Raw genomic sequence first — 22,585 nt, 5'->3', positions numbered from 1 at the left:
CTTAGTAGCAGTTACATAAGCAATATCAAGAGCAAAACAAACTTGTGTTAAATGCTGTAGCACATATGGTCTCCTGACAGGATGTTCCAAGCCATGCAGTGATTTTACAGTCCATATGCACTGTACAGCAGTTCTTTGGGCTCAAAGCAGGAGTCAAAAAAAGCATATCAGCATGAACTCCACATTCTTTGTCTTTTACGGGCAGTCTGCATGTTAATATTGAAATACAAAACAACTGTGGCTAGCTGTGTTTAACAGCAAAAAGAAAAAAGCCACCTACATGGACTTGAACTTAATAGCTGGCAACATCACATATGATACAATACATGATACGCAAAAACCCCAGCATTTGGAGTATTTTCCCAGGGTATGCCATGAAGCACTTTAAGGTAAGTATCATAGGTAATTTTATTTCATTTGGGCAGGGAGTACTTGAACTGGAGGAAGCACAGAGGGAGCACCACTCTGAATCGGAGGAGTATTTTTCTAAAGGAGAATATGTTGCCCAGGCTATCTGGGGACACACAGTGTAAGGACTACACCAGACCTCTTCTTTCCAGCCTCAAAGATTAATCTAACCAAAATATTATCCCAGGACGAGATTGCCAAAGGATGCCGAAGGATGTAGAAGCACTAGCTGTACTGAAGCCAAGTTTCTTGGTTTTAAATATGTCCATCACCCCTATAAACTCCAAGTGCTATTATCTGCCATATTTTGGTCACCAAGAGATTAAAGGGCACAGCCGAGTCCAGCAGCCAGCACCCATGGAGTTGGTCCGAGGAACTTGTTTCCAGAGGGCCACACAGGAGGGCCATAGACCGCGGCACGACACGCTGCGCGGACTGCACAGACAATTACCTGCCAGGCTGTGGTCTAGCTGCAACGAAGTAAAAGCGCCTTTCCAAAGCCATCACCGCAACCTAAGCGTGCGGTGAACGTCTCCAAAAGCCCAGCGCTGCCGGGCGGGTGCCCAGAGCTCTTGTGTCCGCGGCGCTGACCTCACCGGCAGCACCGGCGAGACCTCGGGGCGGGCGCGTCGGGGCTGCCGCTCTCCGCGCCCCTTCCGCCGCGGGGGGAGCGAGGCGGCGGGGCCGATCGAACGTGCGCGCAGCCCGGCAGGGCAGCAGACACCCCGCCACGCCGCTCGGCAGCCGGCTCGCCCGGGGCACAGCGCTGCGCGGGGCCATGCAGGGCGTGCTCGGCGCGGCGCTGGCGCTGCTACTGGCGGCGGCTCTGGGGCCGGCGCGGCCGCACCCGCAGTGCCTGGACTTCAAGCCGCCGTTCCGGCCGCCTCGGGGCCTCGCCTTCTGCCGCCGCTACGCCGAGTTCGGCTGCTGCGACCTGCGGCGCGACCGCGTCCTGCTCCAGCGGTTCTACCGCCTGAGCGCCCGCCTCGACGAGCCCACGTACGCCGCCTGCGCGGGGCACCTGCAGGACCTGCTCTGCCAGGTGAGGCGGGGCTGCTGCTGCGGGGGTTTGCATAGCACAGGGAGTGTGAGCCGTGCCGTTAGTTCCCAGGCCCAGGCAGGGGTATATGGACCACCCCACAGGCGCATCAGCCGTGGCATGATGGCCTGGGCACAGGCACGGGTCTATTGGCACACATCAGGGATCAGTGCAGCAGCCTAAGCGTGTGCTTCCAGGCCCTGTCAGGAGTGACTGTACATCATCAGGTGTCCCAGTGGACTTCTTGTCCTTTGGCAGGAATGGGGATCTTGCTCTGCTTTAGTTTTTGAGTAGCAGCGCTCTGAGATGAGTATATGGGCAATTGCAATTTTCAGACATCCCTCACTCTCCCATGGCTGGATCACAGGACCTGGTGAAGACACCCAGAAGGGGACCCACCTGCACAAAACACGTTCCTTGTTGCACCCACCTCATGGGATCAGGTGGTTTGGGTTTTGTATTAGGTTACAGCATCTTGAGCTGGTTTTAAGCGTGTGCCAGTTGCTGACAGTCCTAATGATGGGTGCAGAGTCATGCCAGAGCAATGCCTAGAAACCTCCGTGGTGACCATCCTGTATAGGGAAATTACCACTCAGGGCTGATGTTCTGTGGCCAGGTGTGATAACAGGATGATCACAGTCTGCACAGAGCAAAGTGTCTGACCTGATCATCAGTGGTGGCCTCGTGTGTATGAAAATGCCCCTGAGACAGAGCAATGGCAGCTCTGTGCTGTGCAAGTGTAAATCTGAAATTCATTCAGACACTGGAGTTTTGTCCACTATGCTCAGATGGGATCAAAGTGGCTTTTCAGAAATCCTGCTCTTAGCATTTTACAGGGTACCTCTTGTGTTGCTGAAAGAGTGAAGAGAAAAACAACCCCTTTCCATACCTACTTCCAGAGATTTGACTTCTATTTCACCTCACATTGCTATGGAACCAATAACCTTTGAATATGTTCCCAAAACAAAAGATGTCCAAAAGTCCATTTGCAGATAGGAAACCAGTTACCAGTGCATGCTAAGCACTCCTCCTGCCTCTGGAAGCAATGAGTAAGTCTCATGTACATCAGAAACCCGGCCATTGAAAATTTGTTTAGAATCAGTGAAATATTTCAGCGTGAGAAAGTGATTCACTGGGATGTTCTGAGAAGCTCAGTGCATGACCAGCCCAGACAAAGCTGCAAACCCCCACCTCTGGCCAAGCAAGCATGAAATGGAAGTTCAGGTATTGCAAGCACTCCAGAATACTCTGCTTCCATTCATTAGAATCATTGAATCATAGAATCATAGAATAGTTAGGGTTGGAAAGGTCCTTAAGATCATCTAGTTCCAACCCCCCTGCCATGGGCAGGGACACCTTCCACTAAACCATATCACCCAAGGTTCTGTCCAACCTGGCCTTGAACACTGCCAGGGATGGAGCATTCACAACCTCCCTGGGCAACCCATTCCAGTGCCTCACCACCTAACAGGAAAGAATTTCCTCCTTATATCCAATCTAAACTTCCCCTGTTTAAGATTTAACCCGTTACCCCTTGTCCTGTCACTACAGTCCCTAATGAAGAGTCCCTCCCCAGCATCCCTATAGGCCCCCTTCAGATACTGGAAGGCTGCTATGAGGTCTCCATGCAGCCTTCTCTTCTCCAGGCTGAACAGCCCCAACTTTCTCAGCCTGCCTTCATACGGGAGGTGCTCCAGCCCCCTGATCATGCTTGTGGCCCTCCTCTGGACTTGTTCCAACAGTTCCATGTCCTTTTTATGTTGAGGACACCAGAACTGCACACAATACTCCAGGTGAGGTCTCACAAGAGCAGAGTAGAGGGGCAGGATCACCTCCTTCGACCTGCTGGTCACGCTCCTTTTGATGCAGCCCAGGATACGGTTGGCTTTCTGACTGCGAGCGCACACTGAAGTCAGCTCATGTTCATTTTCTCATCAACCAACACCCCCAAGTCCTTCTCCACAGGGCTGCTCTGAATCTCTTCTCTGCCCAACCTGTAGCTGTGCCTGGGATTGCTCTGACCCAGGTGTAGGACCTTGCACTTGGCATGGTTAAACCTCATGAGGTTGGCATCTGCCCACCTCACAAGTGTGTCAAGGTCCCTCTGGATGGCATTCCTTCCCTCCAGCGTATCAACCAAATCACACAGCTTGGTGTCATCGGCAAACTTGCTGAGGGCGCACTCAATCCCACTGTCCATGTCAGCGACAAAGATGTTGAACAAGACCGGTCCCAACACCGATCCCTGAGGGACGTCACTCGTTACTGGTCTCCAGCCGGACATTGAGCCATTGACCACAACTCGTTGTGTGCGGCCATCCAGCCAGTTCTTTATCCACCGAGTGGTCCATCCATCAAATTGATGTCTCTCCAATTTAGAGACAAGGAAGTTGTGTGGGACAGTGTTGAACGCTTTGCACAAGTCCAGGTAGATGACACCAACTGCTCTACCGCTGTCTATCAGTTCTGTAGCCCCATCTTAGAAGGCCACCAAATTGGTCAGGCAGGATTTCCCCTTAGTGAAGCCATGCTGGCTGTCACCAAGCACCTTGTTGATTTTCATGAGCCTTAGCATGCCTTCCAGGAGAATCTGCTCCAAGATTTTGCCAGGCACAGAGCAGGGACTGACTGGTCTGTAATTCCCCGAGTCATCCATTCTCCTTCTTGAAAATGGGGGTTATATTTCCATTTTCCAGTCATCGGGAACTTCACCTGACTGCCATGATTTCTCAAATATGATGGACAGTGGCTTAGCAACTTCATTCGTTATATATACAATTTATATCCTAGACCTGAATCAATAAGTGGGTTTCTCTGACTTATTCAGCACACTTCTGTCTCTCATACATCACATAATTTGTGATTTCTCTGAAATGTGATCAAATTATTTTGATAAGTGTCTTGGCTTGTACTTGTGGTGAGAATTCCTACCTTCTCTGAAATTGTGATTTACTACATGGTGCTGTTTCTGTTCCTTGTGTAAGGGCAAGTGGAAGACCAGAAACATCCTTCACTCAGTGCTGCCTATGATCCCCCAACCCCAAAATCCCCTCCACCCAGAATCAAGCTGGGAGGATGCCTTTGGCCATGGGGGAGAAGAAGGCTGCAAATGGGACATACCCCCTGCCTGCCCCATGGCTTTGACACTCAGGGCAGCAGGTCTCACAGGATGTGTCTGGATGTGGATTATTGCACAGTGGGATACAGGACACCAAACTGTGGGAGAGCAGATGCCTTGTTCTGCTTCTCGGGGAAAAGCTTGCCTAAAGGCTTGAGTTTCCAGGTGGAAGTGGACAGGGAATGTCAGGGATTATGTAAAAGTCAGGCGCTGAGGAGTCCCATTGCCTTCTTTGGGCTGATAGCAGCAGTAGATAAGCCATTGTTTGATGTGGGTGTTTGTCCAGATTCAGACTGCAGTTCCTCAGAGCAGTAGTTGCTGCTGAATTCCTGGAGCAATTAGGATGGATTTGGCTAACTTGTCTCCATGTCACTTATTTTCTGATGAGTTACTTTCATAGTGTGAGCTTGTTCCATCTCTACTGAAGTTACTAAACATCTGCTCATCAGTTCCTTGATTATCATAGATTAAAATGAATGAATAGACAATGCCATTTAGAAATGAGAATGCAGATCTATTAGTGATGCTGGGATGTGTCTGAGTGTAGAGTTGCATGGTGTTTTGAGTTAGTGAACTGACAAGATGATGTGAAGGGTGAAAGACCACAACATTTGCTTCAGAAACAGAGAAATTCAGGATCAGGCACCAGGCTCCACCTCTTGTGGAGTAAAAGTTGGAAGATACTCCACATATGACTGGAAAATATCCCAGGCACAAGCTTGTGTACTGTGTGATGGATCTCTGAACATCACTGTTCAGCATAATGCTCCTGTAAACCGATGTATACTACCAGGGATGTGGTAAGGGGTGAGGAGGAAGTTATCCACAATTGCTGTTCAAACACACCTGAGGCTGGGCCCACAGCAGTAAAGGGACAGGGAAACCGTACCACTGTGTTTTTTTTAATGCCAGTGCTGAAGCCAGGACATTGCTTTATAATGCATAAGATCACTGTGTGCTTTGTTAGAGGCTTTCAGAGAACCAAGAACACCCCAGTAACCAAGCAAGGGCCTTCCTCTCTCTGAATGTGAAACCTCCCTAGGCAGCAACAGACTGAGCTCCCATCCAGCCCTGCCTTTCTAAAAGCCCTTTCTGTCTTGTTTCAATTTGTCTTCTGTGGCCAATTTTTCAGTCATAACAACTGCATGGGCAAATGCTTCGGCTCTTTCTGTCCCTGGCACACCTCGTGTCACTGAGCTGAGTGCCGTTACCCAATCTGCCCGTGTAATTTCAGTGTTTTGTGTCACGCTCAATCTCCTTTTTAGTACATTAATTGCTGCTCATTTGAACGCATAATAACCTTCATTTTGCAATGAATGACTTGGCATTCCAGGAGGAAAGCTTATTGTACACTAATGATCTGTTATATGGCCTCTCAGTTTATTATGGTATGTAATGGAAAATAAAATAAAAATTAAATATTGTGTGTACTTATCAGATAATTTAAATACTTCAATATCTCAGATGTTGTATCTTTTCAGCTATTGAATGGTATAAGAATCTGCATCAAGAAATAGCTCCCTATAGGTTTAGAAACAGCTCCCTATTTTTTATTATTCTTTTTTTTAACTGAGCTGGTTTTGCTTAGGTGAAATGCCAGCTAGGAATTAAAAAATTCAGAATTTATTCAAAAGGGATAGCTTCTCTTCTGACCTTTCTTGCCTCAGTTATTTACTTATCCCTAGGAAAATGACTGAGCCTTCACAGAGTCATATTGTATTGTTTGAAGAGCACTTTTGAGATGATTGTTGAGAAGATGCATTGCAACTGGAAAATATTGTGTGCTTATTACAAGGAAAAGCCCTTCCAAAGCAGAACTGAGTTCTTTTGGCCAGTGTGTAACTTGCAGACAGTTTTACTGGATTTCAGCTTTTTACATAAGGAAAATATGCCTGTAGGAGTTCTCATAGTGGAGAATACAATGAATTGTGTCAACTTGATTCAGTCCTTGGGTACATTTCCAAGGCTGCACCATCCGTAAATGAGGGTTGAGCTGCAGTCGCTGCCGGTGGACTTTGCCTGGACTACAGCTGTTTGGTGTTTGCTGTCTGAAATCCTGTAGCCTGAGCACTCCCTGCAGAACTTGGTGGCCAGTGTCATGATTACAAGATACATTTCACTACTTATAGTCAGGTATATAGCTGTCTGTAGGCAAAGATCCACTAGCAAAGGCAGGAGGACCCCAGCAAGGGTGGGGTCTAGCTGCCTTTATATTACAGTGTATGCAGTGATAGCATCCCAGGCTAGGTGCACTGTGCAGTACAAAGGATGGGCATCCTTCTCCTCTCTATATCCTCATCCTGCTCCTTCCAACCTGCAAATCGTACCTGTGTTTGAGGTGCATGTCTGGATTATCAGATGATGAGGTATGAATGTTGCAGATTTTGGCCCTGCAGACCTTTCCTTTTTCCTCCTCATCCTGGAGATGCAGGACCTGAATCTTCTTAGCTAACTGTTAGGTTTTGCTTCTGTGCTGTGATCAATCTGCACATTATTCCACAGAAGAAGTCAGAGTATCCAAGAGAAAAGTCTGTTTTTCCCCAGTACAGTCCACTGGGGTGATGTAGCAAGATATGCGGCATTGCTGGTTTTCTTGAGTTAGTGCTATGTTTGGAGTAATGAGTAACAGCATGAGGAAGCCAGCTTTCACCAGGAATATTGAAGATCATTTCCGTGAATGCTGAGATAAACCCCCTTTCTATGATGTCTTCCTGTGTTAATTTATCTTCAGTATAAACCACAATGTATGTTGTAATTAAGGTGAAATTTTTCCAATTGGTGTTGCTGCTCAGCTGTTTCAGATCTGGTCCAAGAAATTGTTTGAGGCTTTTTCTCTGTCCCTCTAGGAATGCTCTCCATATGCAGCTCACTTGTACGATGCCGAGGATCCCTCCACCCCAGTGCGAACGATACCAGGACTTTGCCAAGACTATTGCCTGCAAGTGTGGCAAAAATGCCGCTCCATTTTTCACTATCTCTCTGCAGACCAAGAGTTAATTGCATTGGAGAATAATGTGGCAAAATTCTGCCACTACCTGTCCTTGGAGGACACAGACTACTGCTTCCCACACCTGCTGGCGAACCAGAACCTTAACCAAAACCTGGGGTTAGTGACTGCTGATGCAGAGGGTTGTCTCCAGCTTTGCCTCACGGAGGTTGCCAATGGGCTGCGCAATCCTGTTGCGATGGTGCACGCCAACGATGGCACCCACAGGTTCTTCATTGCGGAGCAGGTTGGCCTGGTGTGGACCTACCTCCCCAGTCGATCCAGGCTTGAAAAGCCATTTCTGAATATTAGCGAAGCCGTACTTACCTCACCTTGGGAAGGAGACGAGAGAGGTTTTCTAGGTATTGTCTTCCATCCTAAATTCAAATTTAATGGTAAAGTGTATGTCTACTATTCAGTTCAAGTTCATTATGAAGAGAGAATCCGAATCAGTGAGTTCAGAATTTCTCCTGCTGACATGAATACTTTGGACCATGGTTCTGAAAGGTATTGTACACACGTTTCTCTGGCAAATGTATGTAAGATATCAGAAGGCAACTTGTGCATTTTTAAAGGCTAATACTGAATGAGGCTTATTTAGCTGAATATTGTTCTTGCATTCTAGTGTGTTAGCATATTAGTTCAAGTCTGTTTCTAGCATATTGAGACAGAGAATACACATGTCCTTCATGGATGAGCTGCAAGTGCTCAGGGATAAAACATTTACATCTCTCAGTTCTTCTGTGTCAGCAGATTTAACTGAGCATTGTTTAAACATTGATTAGGGTTAGTATTTTAGAATTTGATTTTTGTTTGGTGCTTTTTTTGGTATTGTGATGATTACCCTTTAAAGTGGACTTCTGCAGTGCATGAGTGAAATTCATCCCAAAGGTTATTAAATTCAGTATGAACAAACTCAATGATATGGACTGAAGATAGATTTGGGCCCATATTTCTTTATCTGAATGGCAGCTCAACCCTGTGATATTACTAATTCAATATAAAATCAAATAAAATGCAAGCCACTATGTTGTTACTGAGTGCATTTTGATTGGAAATTTCATTTGTTTGAGTCTGATCTTGCAATTGATCTACATTAATATGCACAAATAATAAGAGATTTGTTTGTGTAGTAAGTCTATAGATTTATAAGCGCATAATAGAACCACTGTTTTAAGAGACCCTTGAATATTATGTCAATATTTTTGCTTTGCTAGAGGGGTTGTATTAGGGGCTTTCCAAATACTCAGCAGTGGATGATTCTAGCTCAGAAATGCATGTAGCCTAATGATGAAAAGAGGATGCTGATTTATAAAGAAATTACAGTATAAGCAGTACTGTAGGTAACAGGTAAGGGGAACTGAAACATGGTCCTCAGGAAAGCAAGTCCAGAGCTTAAACCTGCAGTCAGGGCCCATGAGCTCTCTTATTAAAAAATCCTCAGGCTCTCCATTTGTAACATTTCCTGTACTTGTTTAGCCAATGGTTAGTACGGCAAAAGCTTAAGAAAACAAAATTATGGTCCGGTTGTGCTTGTGTAGGCACAGGTCCCACTGACTTCACCCTGAGATGCTGCCCAAGAGGGAGCTCAGGCCGACATGTGGTGTGCATTGCCATAGCAGCAAGGCATGTGTCTGTGTGTCCACAGATTTCTGCTTGATGTGTTTTGTTTTATTCTGTCTTCTTTGGAAGGTTGAGAAGGATTCATCTTTGTGTCCGTATAGGATCCTCCCTGCTCCTGCAGCTGGAGTCTGTGTGCTTGTGCACAGTTGCCTTAACTCAGAGGTGGTGACATTTAGCAGCAGGAGACAGTAATTACATAGTTGTATTCCTTCCCACAATTTGCAATCTGATAATGATTGTAGCTATCAGTACTTTCAGAAGGGAAAAAACCTAACTAAAAATAAGGTGGATAAGTGATTATTCTAATTAGGTTTTGCAGCTATTAAGAGGCACTGCCAGCATGAAATCCGGACTGCTTTAGAAGCTGGAGTAAAATAAACTTTAATTATTATACCTAGGAACCACCACTGCATGTATTTGTGGCTTTACCTTTCTATAAAGTAATACTTTATGTATTTTACCCTTTTGTTACTGTGAAAGGAGTGCCAGGTGTATGAAATAAACATAAGAGTCAGTTTGGATTCAAAATTAAGGTAAAGGTTGTTGGTACTGCTTTGAATAACCTTTGTCAAAATGTTAATTTGTTGGTGGGGCTCCTTTTAACCACTCTTTAAATTCATGAAGTCCTGTGTAATTATCATTTAAGGATTCTTCTTCTTTAAGAATTTAACTATTCCTCAAGGTTTGAAAAGTTTTAGGTTTGTCTTGAAAGCACCTATCAGGATGGTGCCAAATGCTGCACAGATGCACAGGCAGACAGGAGTCCTTTCTCTTGCAGTTTATAATTGGATTTAATCTGAGGTGGCTTTTCTTAAAAAAAAAAAAAGTTTAATAAGGGGAAGGAAGAATCAGAGGAAAAGTATGATTAATTAAAAATATCTTCTGTCATGTGACTTCCCAGATTTTCCTTATTGCTCATCTTTGTATTTCTGTACTCCGGAAAGTATGTACGAATTATTTAAAGTTAGAAGATCAGCTATGCCTAAGCAAAATGCGGTAATGTGGATATGGAGGAGTTTCCATCAAAACAAATCTGTTCCTGGTGTGTCAACATTGGAGTTGCTCTGCCTTTTGTTTAGGGCTTGTGCAATAGGTAATGCCTCCTCCCTGTTTTCATTTAGGATAATCCTGGAAATAGAAGAACCCGCTTCCAACCATAATGGAGGAGAGCTGCTTTTTGGAGATGATGGGTATCTCTATATATTTACTGGAGATGGAGGCATGGCTGGAGATCCTTTTGGGACCTTTGGAAACGCCCAGAACAAGTGAGAGTGGACCCATCCCTATGGCAGCTCCACATGGTGCAGTGGGTCGTGGGAAGTCAGTGCTGCTTGAAGGCTTACAGTTGTTGAGATGGTTGTTTTTCCAGAGATGTTGAAAGACTTGTCTTTTCCAAAAGAAGAACAATGAAACCCTAGACATCCCAAAAAACCCACCTCTGATGTTTAACCAGGGTCTAATTTTATTTCTTTATTTTTTCATTTCCTTTCTTCTCCCAATATAGATCAACTCTGCTGGGCAAAGTGCTGCGGATTGATGTAAACAACAATGACCGCGGGCCTCTATACCGAATCCCTCCCGACAACCCTTTTCTTAATGATCCCAAGGCTCGCCCTGAAATCTATGCGTATGGAGTGAGAAACATGTGGCGCTGCTCTTTTGATCGGGGCGAGCCTCACACCAAGGAGGGGAAAGGACGGCTCTTCTGCGGGGACGTGGGGCAGAATAAATACGAGGAAATTGACATAGTGGAGAAAGGGAAAAATTACGGCTGGAGGGCGAGGGAAGGGTTCAGCTGTTACGATAAAAAACTTTGCACCAACTCTTCAATGGGTAAATAGATGTGCTCTCCAAATTAACTGCGCCTCCCACTGTGCAGTTTTCTGCACTGTCGTTGTTAATTCCTGCCCTCAGAGCCTGGCTGCCTGATTGAAAACATACTTTTTTTTTTTAGATGTAAACCTCTATTGTCTCAGGCTAGAAGGAAACTGACTTGGGTATTGAAAGTCCAAATGTTACCATTTTTGAGTTAGGAGGAAAAGGAAGCATGCTAGCTGCTGTTCTTCTAGGTGATCTGTGTTAGTCAAATTCCGTGGTGATTCTGTGATTTAGGGGAGCAATTTAATGTTTTCCACATACAATAAGCTTCCCTGCAGAAGTGAGAAGAATTTGGAGCAATTGTATTTTTCTCCATGACTCAAAAGTAGTGTCCTTATTTTTTTAAAAAGAAAGAAACATATTGTGTAAGCTGGTCGAACAGTATACGCACTGCCTGCTTTGCAGGCAGGAGTGTGCAGTGTATTTTTGTTGCTTTTAGCTATGCCAAAAAGGAAAACTTTATTGCTTTCTTTTAACTTTTGAAACCTGGGTGCAGGGTATTTGCTGGTTGGCTAAATTCCAGTGCATGTGTGAAGTCAGACTGTATTGTGTTGCAAGGTCTGATGTGACCACATCTTGTGCTGGAGCATCTCCCTTGATATTCAGGGTGCAGTAGGCTGGCACTGATTTGCACTAGCCAAGATTATGATATTTTTTCTCTTCTATGTGCTACGTGGTGTTGTTTGACTTCCTTTTATTAACTTAGTTTGACTTCCTTCCTTTTATTAACTTAGCTACAAGTACAGTGGCAGTGATTGTTCTTTATAGAAATTTGGAGCACAGGAAGCAGATTTTTTGCACCGCCTTTGCTGAAGCAGTTGTCGGAGAGCCCATTTAGTGCTCTCCTGTGTGACAGTGCCTGCGTGAGCATTCATGGCAGGCACTTTACTGGCATCTCCAGGGATTCAGAACAATTTCTGATGCCTTTAGAGACGCTTTTGTTAGAACAGTGAAATGTCACAGCCCCTTTAAAATGGTAAGTGCAGCTGAAATGTAGAAAACACCTGCTTTAGATGAAGTGCCCCTGCTGCAGGTTCCTCTCTGGCAGAGCTGCTGGGTTTGCTACTTGAAGCATATCTGCTACACCGGCAAGATGAGGAGGGGTGAGTACCATGAGGAGATACCAGGAGTTCCAAAAGAAAGGGGAAGAAGCATCTAATGGAGACTGTCAAAATCAGGGCATCTCCCTCTGTTTTGCCTCTGCCTTGTGTTTTAACTTATGTTTTACAATGAATATACCAGTACTACATTTTGCCTGCACCATACCATAAATATTTGATGGTCCTTTCAGGTTAAGCTCCTCTGTGTCAGAGAAACAGAAGCTATTTGTGCTGACATCTGACGTATCTTTTCATCAGTGCCTGCAGTCTGGAGTTACCTCTCTCTATTTTGCCCTTTCACCCCTAAAACAAAGCTGCATTGGCCAAACGTCTCTGCATGGGTGCAGTGACCCTAAGAAAAACCTCCAAATTCGTAGCAAAACCAGCAGCCTGTAGAAATGGGCCAGAAGCTGCACTAACAGAGCTGGGTTGTAGGGAGAGAAGAAGGGCTCAGGAGGACAATGAGGTGTCTGGGTGATAGACGGCACTTGGGCTTACCAGAGCTTCAGCTTGTATTGCAAATAAAACACTGACCAATCTCACTTAGCTAGCTTGGCTATGGTTAGCAGAGGCAGCTGGGCAGGCCTATCAAACATGGTTCTGAAAAGGTGAAAATCAAACTAAATATGACTCCATTTGTATTGTGCTGGTCTCACACCTGTCTAGGTAAGAGCTGTTCTGCAAGTCACAGATCTTTTCTCTCCTACAGATGATGTACTTCCAATTTATGCATACCCACACAAAATGGGGAAATCAGTTACAGGAGGCTATGTCTATCGGGGTTGTGAGTCTCCAAACCTGAATGGCTTGTACATATTTGGTGATTTTATGAGTGGGTAAGTAAATACTTCAGATACTCACTGAGCTGTGCCCTCAGCCAAGCTCCTCCAGTGATATTACACCTGTAAGTGCACATGCAGTCTAACAACTGAGGCCATGCTGCTATTTGCTGTTTGGAAGCACCATGCAAAGCCTGACTGCTCATTCCAGAGGGTTCACGTGGCATGTTTTACATAACCCTTATTCCATGGTGCTGTGCATTCCAGCAGCCCTCGATGTCGCTGATCTACATTGTGCCAGTACAAATAAAAAGGCAATGATATAATGTTCATTTAAAGTCCTGGAAGTGGTGTAAAAAAGCATTCAAATACATCCTAAACCCCCCCCCCCCCCCCCCCCGCTCCGATGCTTTGATGCAATGTTTCCAGACACTGAAGAAATGGAAAGAAAAAAACTACATTGTTTGGCAGTGAGTCTGGTGAAGACCTATGGTGAGACAGGCATGAGACTGCCTTGTTTCCCCTCAGCTCCTCTGCCTTTGCCACATCTGCATCTCCCAGGTCTCTTGCCTGCAGTGCCTGTGCTGCCTGCCCTGTGTGATGCATTGGTCCTGGGCGCGAGAGCGGTCACAGAGCTGCAGTGAGGCCAGGCACTCTGTGTATCTGGCAGCATCTGCCTCCTCCCCAGTAGTTTGATATCCCTTAAACCTTCCCCGATTGTGTTTTCATGTGCTTGTGTTGCCCTAGAGAGACAGGGTCTTGTGTGGGCATATACTTGTTTTAATATTAGCTATCCTTTGCTTTTGAGGACCTGCAGTTCCTGTTGCAGCTGATGTGGGTAGGAACCAATAAAGATCCTTCCAGCTGTCCTCATTAATGTTCATAAATGATACTCTTGGTTGTGTTGTGGAAGTGTTCTTTTGCCTTGCAGACGCCTGATGTCTTTGAAGGAGGATCGTGCTACTGGAGAGTGGCGGTACAGTGAAATCTGCATGGGGACGGGACAGACTTGCATGTTCCCTGGGCTTATTAATAACTATTACCAATACATAATCTCTTTTGCTGAAGATGAAGCAGGTAATCCTCTAACTTTGTTACTCTGAATGGTGTGCTTGTTGCTTCTCTTACGAGGAAAACACCAGAGAAGGGGTCAGAGAGGGCTCCTGGGGGAAGTAGATTATGGTGGGGAGGCAGAGCACGACCCCTTCAGTCTTTAAAAGGCATCTCCCAAATACCAAACCAAAGTTGCAACCCTAATTTTGAGGCCAGTGTGCCAGGCAGTGCCTGCAGGGGGAACTGGAGAGGCACATCCCTCGGCACTGGGGCTGGGTGTGCTGTTACCCGCATGCCTACCCTCTGGGAGGGCTGGGAACAAAGGAGCAAATACAATAAAGCACAGCTTAGAAAAGAAACCTCAAGGTTCCATGCCTTTGGGAATGCAGGCCCTGAGAAGATGATACCCAAGAGAAAGAAAGTCTATGCCTCTTGGCTAGTCAAGGAGGCTGTTAGTGGTTTTAATAGATGCAGGGAAGCAGAGGTAATGAACAGTAATTATGAACCCACTCCCGAGCCTGCAATATTTGTACCTCTTGAGGAGAAGCAGAATGAAAACCCTATGCTATGTCTCAAGTGTAGGCATCTGCAAAAGTCTGCTTAAGTCCATATTTTATTAGTGCCAGCTGGGATTTTGCCTTGCATAGGGCTGAAGGATGCAGTCTCAGTGGAGCTTTGCAAAGCTATATTTTTTAAGACTGGAGATATTTTCTTTCTAGAAGGGAGATGCTGTGATTTGAAAAGGAGAAAATAAAGAGTCCTGGATGGAGGGAAAGCTGGTGGCCTCTCCCTTTGGTCATACAAGGGTTGGTTAATTGCCCAGCCCTGCAGTGGGGCAGGCAGTGTGCAGCCCCCGGCTGGGGATGGCTGCAGGATGAACCCTGCAGTGTTTAGTCCTATTGCTAGCTAGCCTCGTGTGTGACTTGGCAATGCAGGAGTTGATGTTCTGCCCTGCTGTGGGGAGGTCTTGGCTCGTAGTCACAAGCACCTGTGTCCAGAATGCCCCATTTTTTAAACATCTGTTTTTCCTGCAGATAACATTAGGTGTGGATGATGCACAAACAAAACATCCATTGCATGCCATATAAATGCAAATTTTATCATGTAAATGCAAATCATCCAGATTAAGTATTAGCTCAAAAGTTTGGCTTTGGAATTCTTGTCTTTTGGGGAGGTAAATATATTTCCTTTAATGGTTAATGTTCACGGAAGTTAGAGCTGCTTCACAGTGCTGTGGTGAGAAGGCTGTCTTACCCTAAAATCAGAATAACTTAGCTTAAATCAGCTTTATGCCAATTCAGAGGGCTGCTAAGTGCAGTATCAAGCTGTTAATTGCAGCCCTTGCTCATGCCCTCATCCTGCACCAGTGGGCAGAGCCTATGCAAAGTGGGGCTAAAACCCTGCTACCCTTCTTCTGTCCTGTGCTTTCGTGATTTGCACAAGCACAGTAATGCTGAGTGGAAATTGGGGCAGGAGTCTGTTCTCAGACATAGTTATTTGCCTTGTGTTTGCTTTATTATAATGGAAAAAAGTCTGTTGGTAACAGCTTAGGGAAGCTGCTTTATCTGCAGTGAAGAGTCTTCTCTTGCACCTTTATGGTGTGATGGGAATCTTGGGTTTTACACAGCTTGTCTTTTACAAGTTTGTTTTAACAAGCTTTTCTTCACAGAAGTGTTTGGTTTTGGGGTTGTTGCTCTGATGAATGTTAATGTGGCTGGTGCACTGGATGTGTTTATGTGGCTGGGGACACCTATATTTTTGGCTCGGTGCACAGCCATCATAAAGCCAGCAGCCCCATCCCCTGGCAGCTGAACGTGTCGGGGACATCCCAGGCACTGTGCTATGTGTGTGGGGCACACGTGTGACAGCCTGCGTACTTCATGGCCTGAGCATCCATATTTCTGCCTGGTAATTTCCAGGAAAGAGGAGTGGGATGTAAACCACCCATCACTGCACCGTAAGACGCAGTGACAAGTGTTTCCCACCACTGTTTGCATCAAGGCTGCCTGTGGCCTGTGGTTAATGGAGCTCACCAGAAAAAGGAAGAAACCACCCAGGGGTTGCTGGGATGCTGGGAACATATGGAGGAGCTCAGCCCAGGGCAGCACAGGAGAGCAGGGAAGAGGAGAGAGGCTTAGCAGCCAGCACCAACTGCCACCAACTACCCACACCTTCTTTTGCCCACTCTGACCCCTCTGCTCTTTCCCCTCTTCCCATTGGGGTACCCATAGGACACCCAAAGAAATCTGCCTTACTAAGCAGTTCTCTGTTGCTTCTTTTTCTTCTTCTTTTTTTTTCCCTTTAAAAAAAATATTGGAAGTGTATTTTTTCTTTCCAGTTCTTTTCATTGCACTGCTCAAGAGCTTGAGCTGGCAGAAGGAAATTGCCAGAGGGACTGCTTATCCTGGTGTCACCTGCACAATGGGAGCAGAAGGATAGAAATGCAGATAAGAGAAAATAAGTTAAATAAATGGTGGCGGATATTGTTTGGATGAAGGCCAAGCCCTACCCATGTGGCTTGACAGAGCTGTGATGAACCAAATGCCTTTCGTGTGAGATATACCTCACTTTGTGAGTGTGCTAGAGAAAGCAAAAGCAAAACCTTGTTCTCCTGTAATTCACCCCAAAGAAGCACTTCATTCAAAAGAGCAGAAGACAGTGTGATCATTCTTAATTTCCTTTCATTTCATTTTGAGAAAGGGAATTCAGGGTTTGGCTGTTTTGCATTAGAGAAGTTAAAGGGCGCAGATCAGACTGAGATGACCCGCAGTGGAAACTTGTCCAAATAATACTTCGTGACAATATGTAAAAGCTCCCACTCACTAAGTGTATTTTATGCCACTGGATTGCAGATGAACTCTCACTACAAACCCAAACACAAATCTGACTAATTTCCTTTGGTAGACAGATCCCCACATTGGTCCCATGTTTCATGATGCTCTCTGACCTGTGATGCAGAGTTGATGCCTTTTTGCTGTACAGGACAGAAGCTCTATGGAGAGTTTTCATGGCTGTGTCTGTTTGCTTTTTATCTTTTTCCCCAGGGGAGCTTTACTTCATGTCCACCGGCGTACCAAGTGCCACGGCTCCCCACGGAGTGGTGTACAAAGTGGTGGACACCTCTAGGTATGAGATGCTCTTGTTGCAAAGCCTGAGTGTGGTGCAGTGTGTCCCAATGTGGATGTGATGAATGATGTTGACTGAATTACTATCTCTCCTCTTATGCTGGGTCCTTCTGTGAAGCTTGATCAAGGAATGGCTGGAGCAACCCATTGTGGGTCTGCTTTGCTCCTGCGGTTGTGGGAGTCTGCACTTGTTATAGGGCCTCTTGGTGTTATATGGGTTGGGAAATTTGTTCCTGAAAGCTAAGGGAAGATTTTATGGGTGTTTTGTCCTTCTCAGGCAAAGTTTCTCTAGATTTGTGCCCCAGAGGAGGCAGTTTTTCCTCAAGGTGTTTTTTCTCAGTTCCTCTCCATCCTTTGTAGCCAGCTGCATCTCCTGTAAGAGTCCCATGCACAGGAAGCTGACCTGCAGCATGACCTGAAGTGCTTTCTTGCACAAACCAGAACTTAATTAAAAAAGTACATTATTTTTTGTATTTCAAAGAGGAAAATGTCTTGGACAAGGAAAGAAGACCATTGTTAAACCTTCTGGATCCTGTGTGTGTGTATCTGAGACTGGGCAAGGCAGGGAATAACTGTGTTTCATGGGAAGATTTATAACTGTTTTTAAGCGTTACTATTGTAGGCTAAACACCAAACTACTTTCAGCCAGACATGGAGAGTAAGACTTTTGTAGCTTTTACGCTGTTTTTGTTTTCAATGGATTACATTTACAGCTTTAGCTATCTGAGCACTTTGAATAAAACCACTTGTCTGGTTTTATGTCGGAACCAGACTCCAAAGTTAAGCAACCCTCAGAGCTGCTGCATGTTTTCCTCTGACACTCTTCTATCAGGAGCATTTTCCATTATCTAACACAGCGGCAGAGTTCCTGTAAATTGTGTATTAAGAGGCCGTTATTACGCAAGGTTTGCAAAATTAAAGCAGAAGTCAAAACCAAGTCCTAAGTTTAAAAAGAAGTTTCTTTCATGTGCAGAGTACAGAAAGAAATCATAAAAGTAGGGAACATCCATGTGTCAGTAGTAGAGAGAGAAGCTCTTGGCTTCCACAGAAATACAAAGGCAAACAATCCTAATTACAAAGGAGTTACACCCTCCAAATGCAAACACCATGCATTTTTGAACCAGTTTGAAGACCTCTGAATACTGAAGAAGTCTGCAGATTAACAAGACAGGAAAAGTGATGATAAACTGGATGTAAGTTCTCAGAAGTGAGCTACACCTCCATGGCAAACCATACTAAGAGGGAATTTCTGTAGGAGACGGAGCTCTTTTGTGAAACTAATGCATTTTTGGTACTACTTTAGTAGTAGCTAGCCTTTTGTCTGGGCTTTATATATGAATAATAGCATGCTATTTTGCTTCTCTGAAGACAGACAGTCAGAAAACTTGCATACACGTGACCTTTATGTCAGATGTTCAACGTATACTGTAATTTTCTTTTTGTTTTGTAATTTTTTTTCAGTTGTAATTTTTATTTTCAGTTTGATTAATCTTTCTGTGATGCTTGAACGTGCCAATGTTTTATTTCCTTAATGGATTCAGCAATGGCAAGTGAAAACACAGCTAGAGGACTCCACTCCCTTGTGAATATTTGGACTTTGATCAATGCAGAGATGTGATTGTTTAATTATGTTTTCTACTGTAAGAGATTACATGGATCATTTAAACTGACATATTTTTTTTCCCACTGAGCATTACATTCTTAGAAAAACAATGGGAAATAAAGACTCTGAGTGCCAGGAGGAAGGAACTAATTGTGCACTCTACGTGTCCCTTTTCTTGCAGGAGAGCACCACCAGGAAAATGCCGAATTGAGCCATCGCCAGTGAAAGTAAAAAGCAAGCGCATCCAGTTTGTGCCAAAGGAGAGTGAGTGTCACTGTCGCTGTTTATTATTGGTGCATGTTAGCTGGCTGTAAATACGAACTCCAGGCTCGTACTATCTCTGTGTGTGTGGAGACCACCCAGAACTTCACTCTTCAGAGTATCCTCAAAATTAATTCTTACCAGCTGCTTTTGGATCAGAAGAGTTGGTTCAAATAAGGCATAACATATTTCCCCTCTCCTGGCTATGTGAAATCTTCTCTGTAGTTTCTGCCCCTTTTCCCTTTTCCATGGTACATGATACCTGTTTCATTACCCACCAACTTGGTTTCTCTGTAATTGTTTCCATAGTGAGATACTCTCTGTGCTCAATGGCACTTTTCAATGATAAGTGATCTTTTGCTGTGCCTTCAGGTAGTGAGGAGCACTTCAGGAGCTGAAGGATACGATGGCTAAAGGGTTGGGAAATAGCTCATTGAGCAAGATGAGAGCTGAATCATTGTTAGATGTAAGTGAGAGAATATGGGATGAGAAAACCCTCCTGAAAAACTTGAAGAGATCAGCCATTCAGGTGAACTTTTGGCTTATCCAAACCCTCCAGGGCTTTTTGCTTCATACTAAATTAAGTATTTTACTGCTAAAGCTGGAGCACTCAATGATGTTGCTGAATCTGCAGCAAGATAAGTACTATTTGTGTTAAGTGCAAAAACTTAAATACAGTATTAGGATCTCAAAATTAGATTAGGCAGCATCATCTTTCTTTTCCCCTGTGCATTTTGTTTACGCACATAAGTACCTAGGAAGCACTCTAACAACTTTGTCATGAAATTACTATTACTGTAGGAACTCAAATGGCAGAATACATGATTTAATTTTTAATAACATTCATCATCTTACGCTGCATTTGAGTCACTGACAGTTCCTACAGCTTTGACTTCAGGTAGGAGTTATGGCACTCAGCACCTTGCAAGATTAAGTCTTTAAGGTGGAACAAGATCTAAGGCTAATTATTGACTATTGACATGTCTGAGCACTCACCACATCTTCAGAAACATTCTCCTTTGCAAGCTGTGCATCCAGTTTCCAAACATTAGTTTTCTGGTTTGTGTTCCACAGTTTTTGTCTCTGCTTATGCAAGTCCTAAATTCAGATTTTTAAACTGTACATATAACTAAATCTTTTGGATTTGTTTACAAGGTAGTTTTCATCATAAAGTAAAACTTAGAAACAGTGGGAGAGATTCTGCTAAGCGTCTCAAGAACTAAATTCATTTTTAAGTGAAAACCAAGCATGAAAAATTTGATTCAGAAGCATGCAAGCGAGGATGTGTAACTGTAAATATTTTGCTGTTTTGGGTAGTGTTTAGTATGAATGCAATAGAACCACCAAAGCATGTGGTTTGCATTAGCAAGATAAGTGCATCTGCTGGAAGTATATTTAATAAATAGCTTAATGAAGAGTAATATATAATAACAACTTGATTCAGTGAAGTGAAAAGCATTCCCAGATGACTATTAGCTTTCATGCAGTCCTATATACCATTATATGGATTCCAGGATTTTAAACTACTTTGCCAGATCAGTCTGCAGCAACTGAGGTGTACACAGGTAGGGTTTTCATATCTATTTGTTGCCTTCAGAACCTCACTTTCCAAAGAAGGGAAATCTTTTCATGCCACAAATACAATTTATCTCCATAGAGTGCCATTTGGAAAAACTGGACCACTGCAAGGGTTTGTCTTTTGGGGACAACAGATATTAAGCACAAATAAGAAAGTCATATTTTTCCCTTGTCTCAGTACTACAAAGCACATGATGAATGAGAACGGGTAAATCTAGGATATAATTCAAAAAGTCATGATGTCTCTGACACTTCTCAGCTCAGTTGATTGTTATTCTGAACAATTCTGAATTGCTTCTTTCTGACAAGGAAAAACTTATTTTTATGCTAAAAATAGAGCGCATGTGAATAAGCAAGTCCAGTAACGCCTGGAAACTCTGACAGCAAAGAATTTTCAGCTCTTCAGAGTTCAAGACTCTTTTATTTTGTTTTTTTTATAAGGAAGAAAAAAACACAACTCCAAATCCTGTTTTATGTGTTGTCCTGGCAACTCCGTTCCCTTTGCACATTCCACTTGCCAGAGAGAATTTATTTTGAATGTTCCTGATTTCAGCTCCTCTCAGTAAAACATCTGACCCAGTGGGGAGGCCAGCGGTCTTGTCTGGTAATGATCCAATCATTAGTAATGAAGAGAAGGGCAGAAACAGTGCTTGTCTTCAACATGCTTTCAGCAGTGGAGAAGGGTATGGTGGGAAGCTCTGCTTCTGACTGTGAAACTCCAGTGCCCACCCTTTAATGGCCAGGGTGAGGTTTTGCCAATAAACTGCTTGGAGTTTCCTTCTTGAAAGAGGCTTGCTTGTTGGCATTAAGCCTTGCAGTCCTGTCTGCTAACTAAAAGCAGCCGACATTTTTTGCTGGGAATACTGGTTCACCGGGAGCACTGTCACTTCTCAACAGGATCAAGTAAGCAAATTCCAAGAAACAAGTAAGTCAAAAATCAGTGCTGGTTTTATGTAGTTGTCCTTACATGTTGTCCATAGAGGGACAGACTGATGGTTTTCTGTTTTTTTTCCCCAACAGAGCTGATTATGAAGACACCAACACCACGTCCCCAGCTGAAGGCCATGACCGAGGCCCCACGGAGTGGCAGGCCGAACCCCGGAACCCCCCGCATGCCATCTGAGGACTGGGTGGCACAAGTCCCACCACCACCAGGGAACCGAAGCAGGACATCCACCACACCGGCACTGAGTGGCAGGGCCTCCAAGCCCAGGAAGGGAGCAGAGAGGAGAGGACAGCGCAGGAAGAAGCCCCCCGGCACGGCCCCACCACTGCAGAATGGTGCCGTACGGTTGATGCAGCAGCAGAACCGCGGCCAGAGCTGGGGCCGGGTGGAGGTTTATGTTGATGGAGAATGGGGCACAGTGTGTGACGATGGCTGGAGCTCACTCGGCGCCGCTGTGGTGTGCCGCCAGCTGGGCTTCCCCTACGTCATGCGGGCCAGCAAGAAGGCAGAGTTCGGGGAAGGGACCTCCCTTCGCATTCTCCTGGATGATGTCCAGTGCTCCGGGCAGGAGAAGACGCTACTGGAGTGTGCCCATGCCGACATCGGCACGCACAACTGCTCCCATGAGGAGGATGCTGGTGTGGTGTGCAGCCGGGAGGAGGTGGCAGACTGGTGACAGAGGAGCTGGAGGACTGGAGCGTGTCACTTTCTTGCCCAACACCCTATACCAGCATCAGTGTTGAGGAGGGTGTGCCCTGCCTTCAGGATGCTGCATGTGTTTGAAGTAATCTTGTGGTTTTCTTCATGTTCATCCCCATGCATCTGTCTTGGAGGGAAAGAAAAAGTAAAATGAAGCAGTGACTTGAGTACGATGAGGGCAGGCACTGCGTTTCTACCCCAAACATCAGCCAATATTGATCAGAAAAGAGATGCATCCTGTTGCCCTTTCCCTTTCTGAAATACAGCATTTCCCAGCTGTGCTTCCCAATGTTTTGCCAAAAACAGATTCCCAAATGACCCTGTATCACTCCTGCAGAAGTGTTTGTGTTGCTTGGCTTGCTTTGCCACCCGCAGCTCCTGAGTGGTGG

At 44.9% G+C, this 22,585-nt stretch overlaps 1 protein-coding gene across 1 annotated transcript; it reads left to right on the top strand.

Annotated features, from left to right (window-relative positions):
• Window positions 1-1,151: 1,151 nt before the first annotated feature.
• Window positions 1,152-22,187, top strand: HHIPL1 (HHIP like 1). Its single transcript, XM_057398970.1, has 9 exons — window positions 1,152-1,450; window positions 7,412-8,058; window positions 10,296-10,439; window positions 10,679-11,007; window positions 12,862-12,988; window positions 13,863-14,008; window positions 17,029-17,110; window positions 18,894-18,976; window positions 21,572-22,187. Exons 1-9 carry the CDS (start codon window positions 1,187-1,189, stop codon window positions 22,171-22,173), a joined length of 2,424 nt encoding a protein of 807 aa, XP_057254953.1. The 5' UTR covers window positions 1,152-1,186; the 3' UTR covers window positions 22,174-22,187.
• The last annotated feature ends 398 nt before the right edge of the window (window positions 22,188-22,585 follow it).

The sequence above is a fragment of the Pezoporus wallicus genome, unplaced genomic scaffold, assembly GCF_028554395.1.
Source record: "Pezoporus wallicus isolate ANWC-B61680 ecotype Strahan unplaced genomic scaffold, APGP_CSIRO_Pwel_v1 contig_8218, whole genome shotgun sequence".
NCBI lineage: Eukaryota > Metazoa > Chordata > Aves > Psittaciformes > Psittacidae > Pezoporus > Pezoporus wallicus.
Note: the sequence above shows the minus strand (reverse complement) of the source record. Positions and strands in the feature narration are given on the sequence as shown.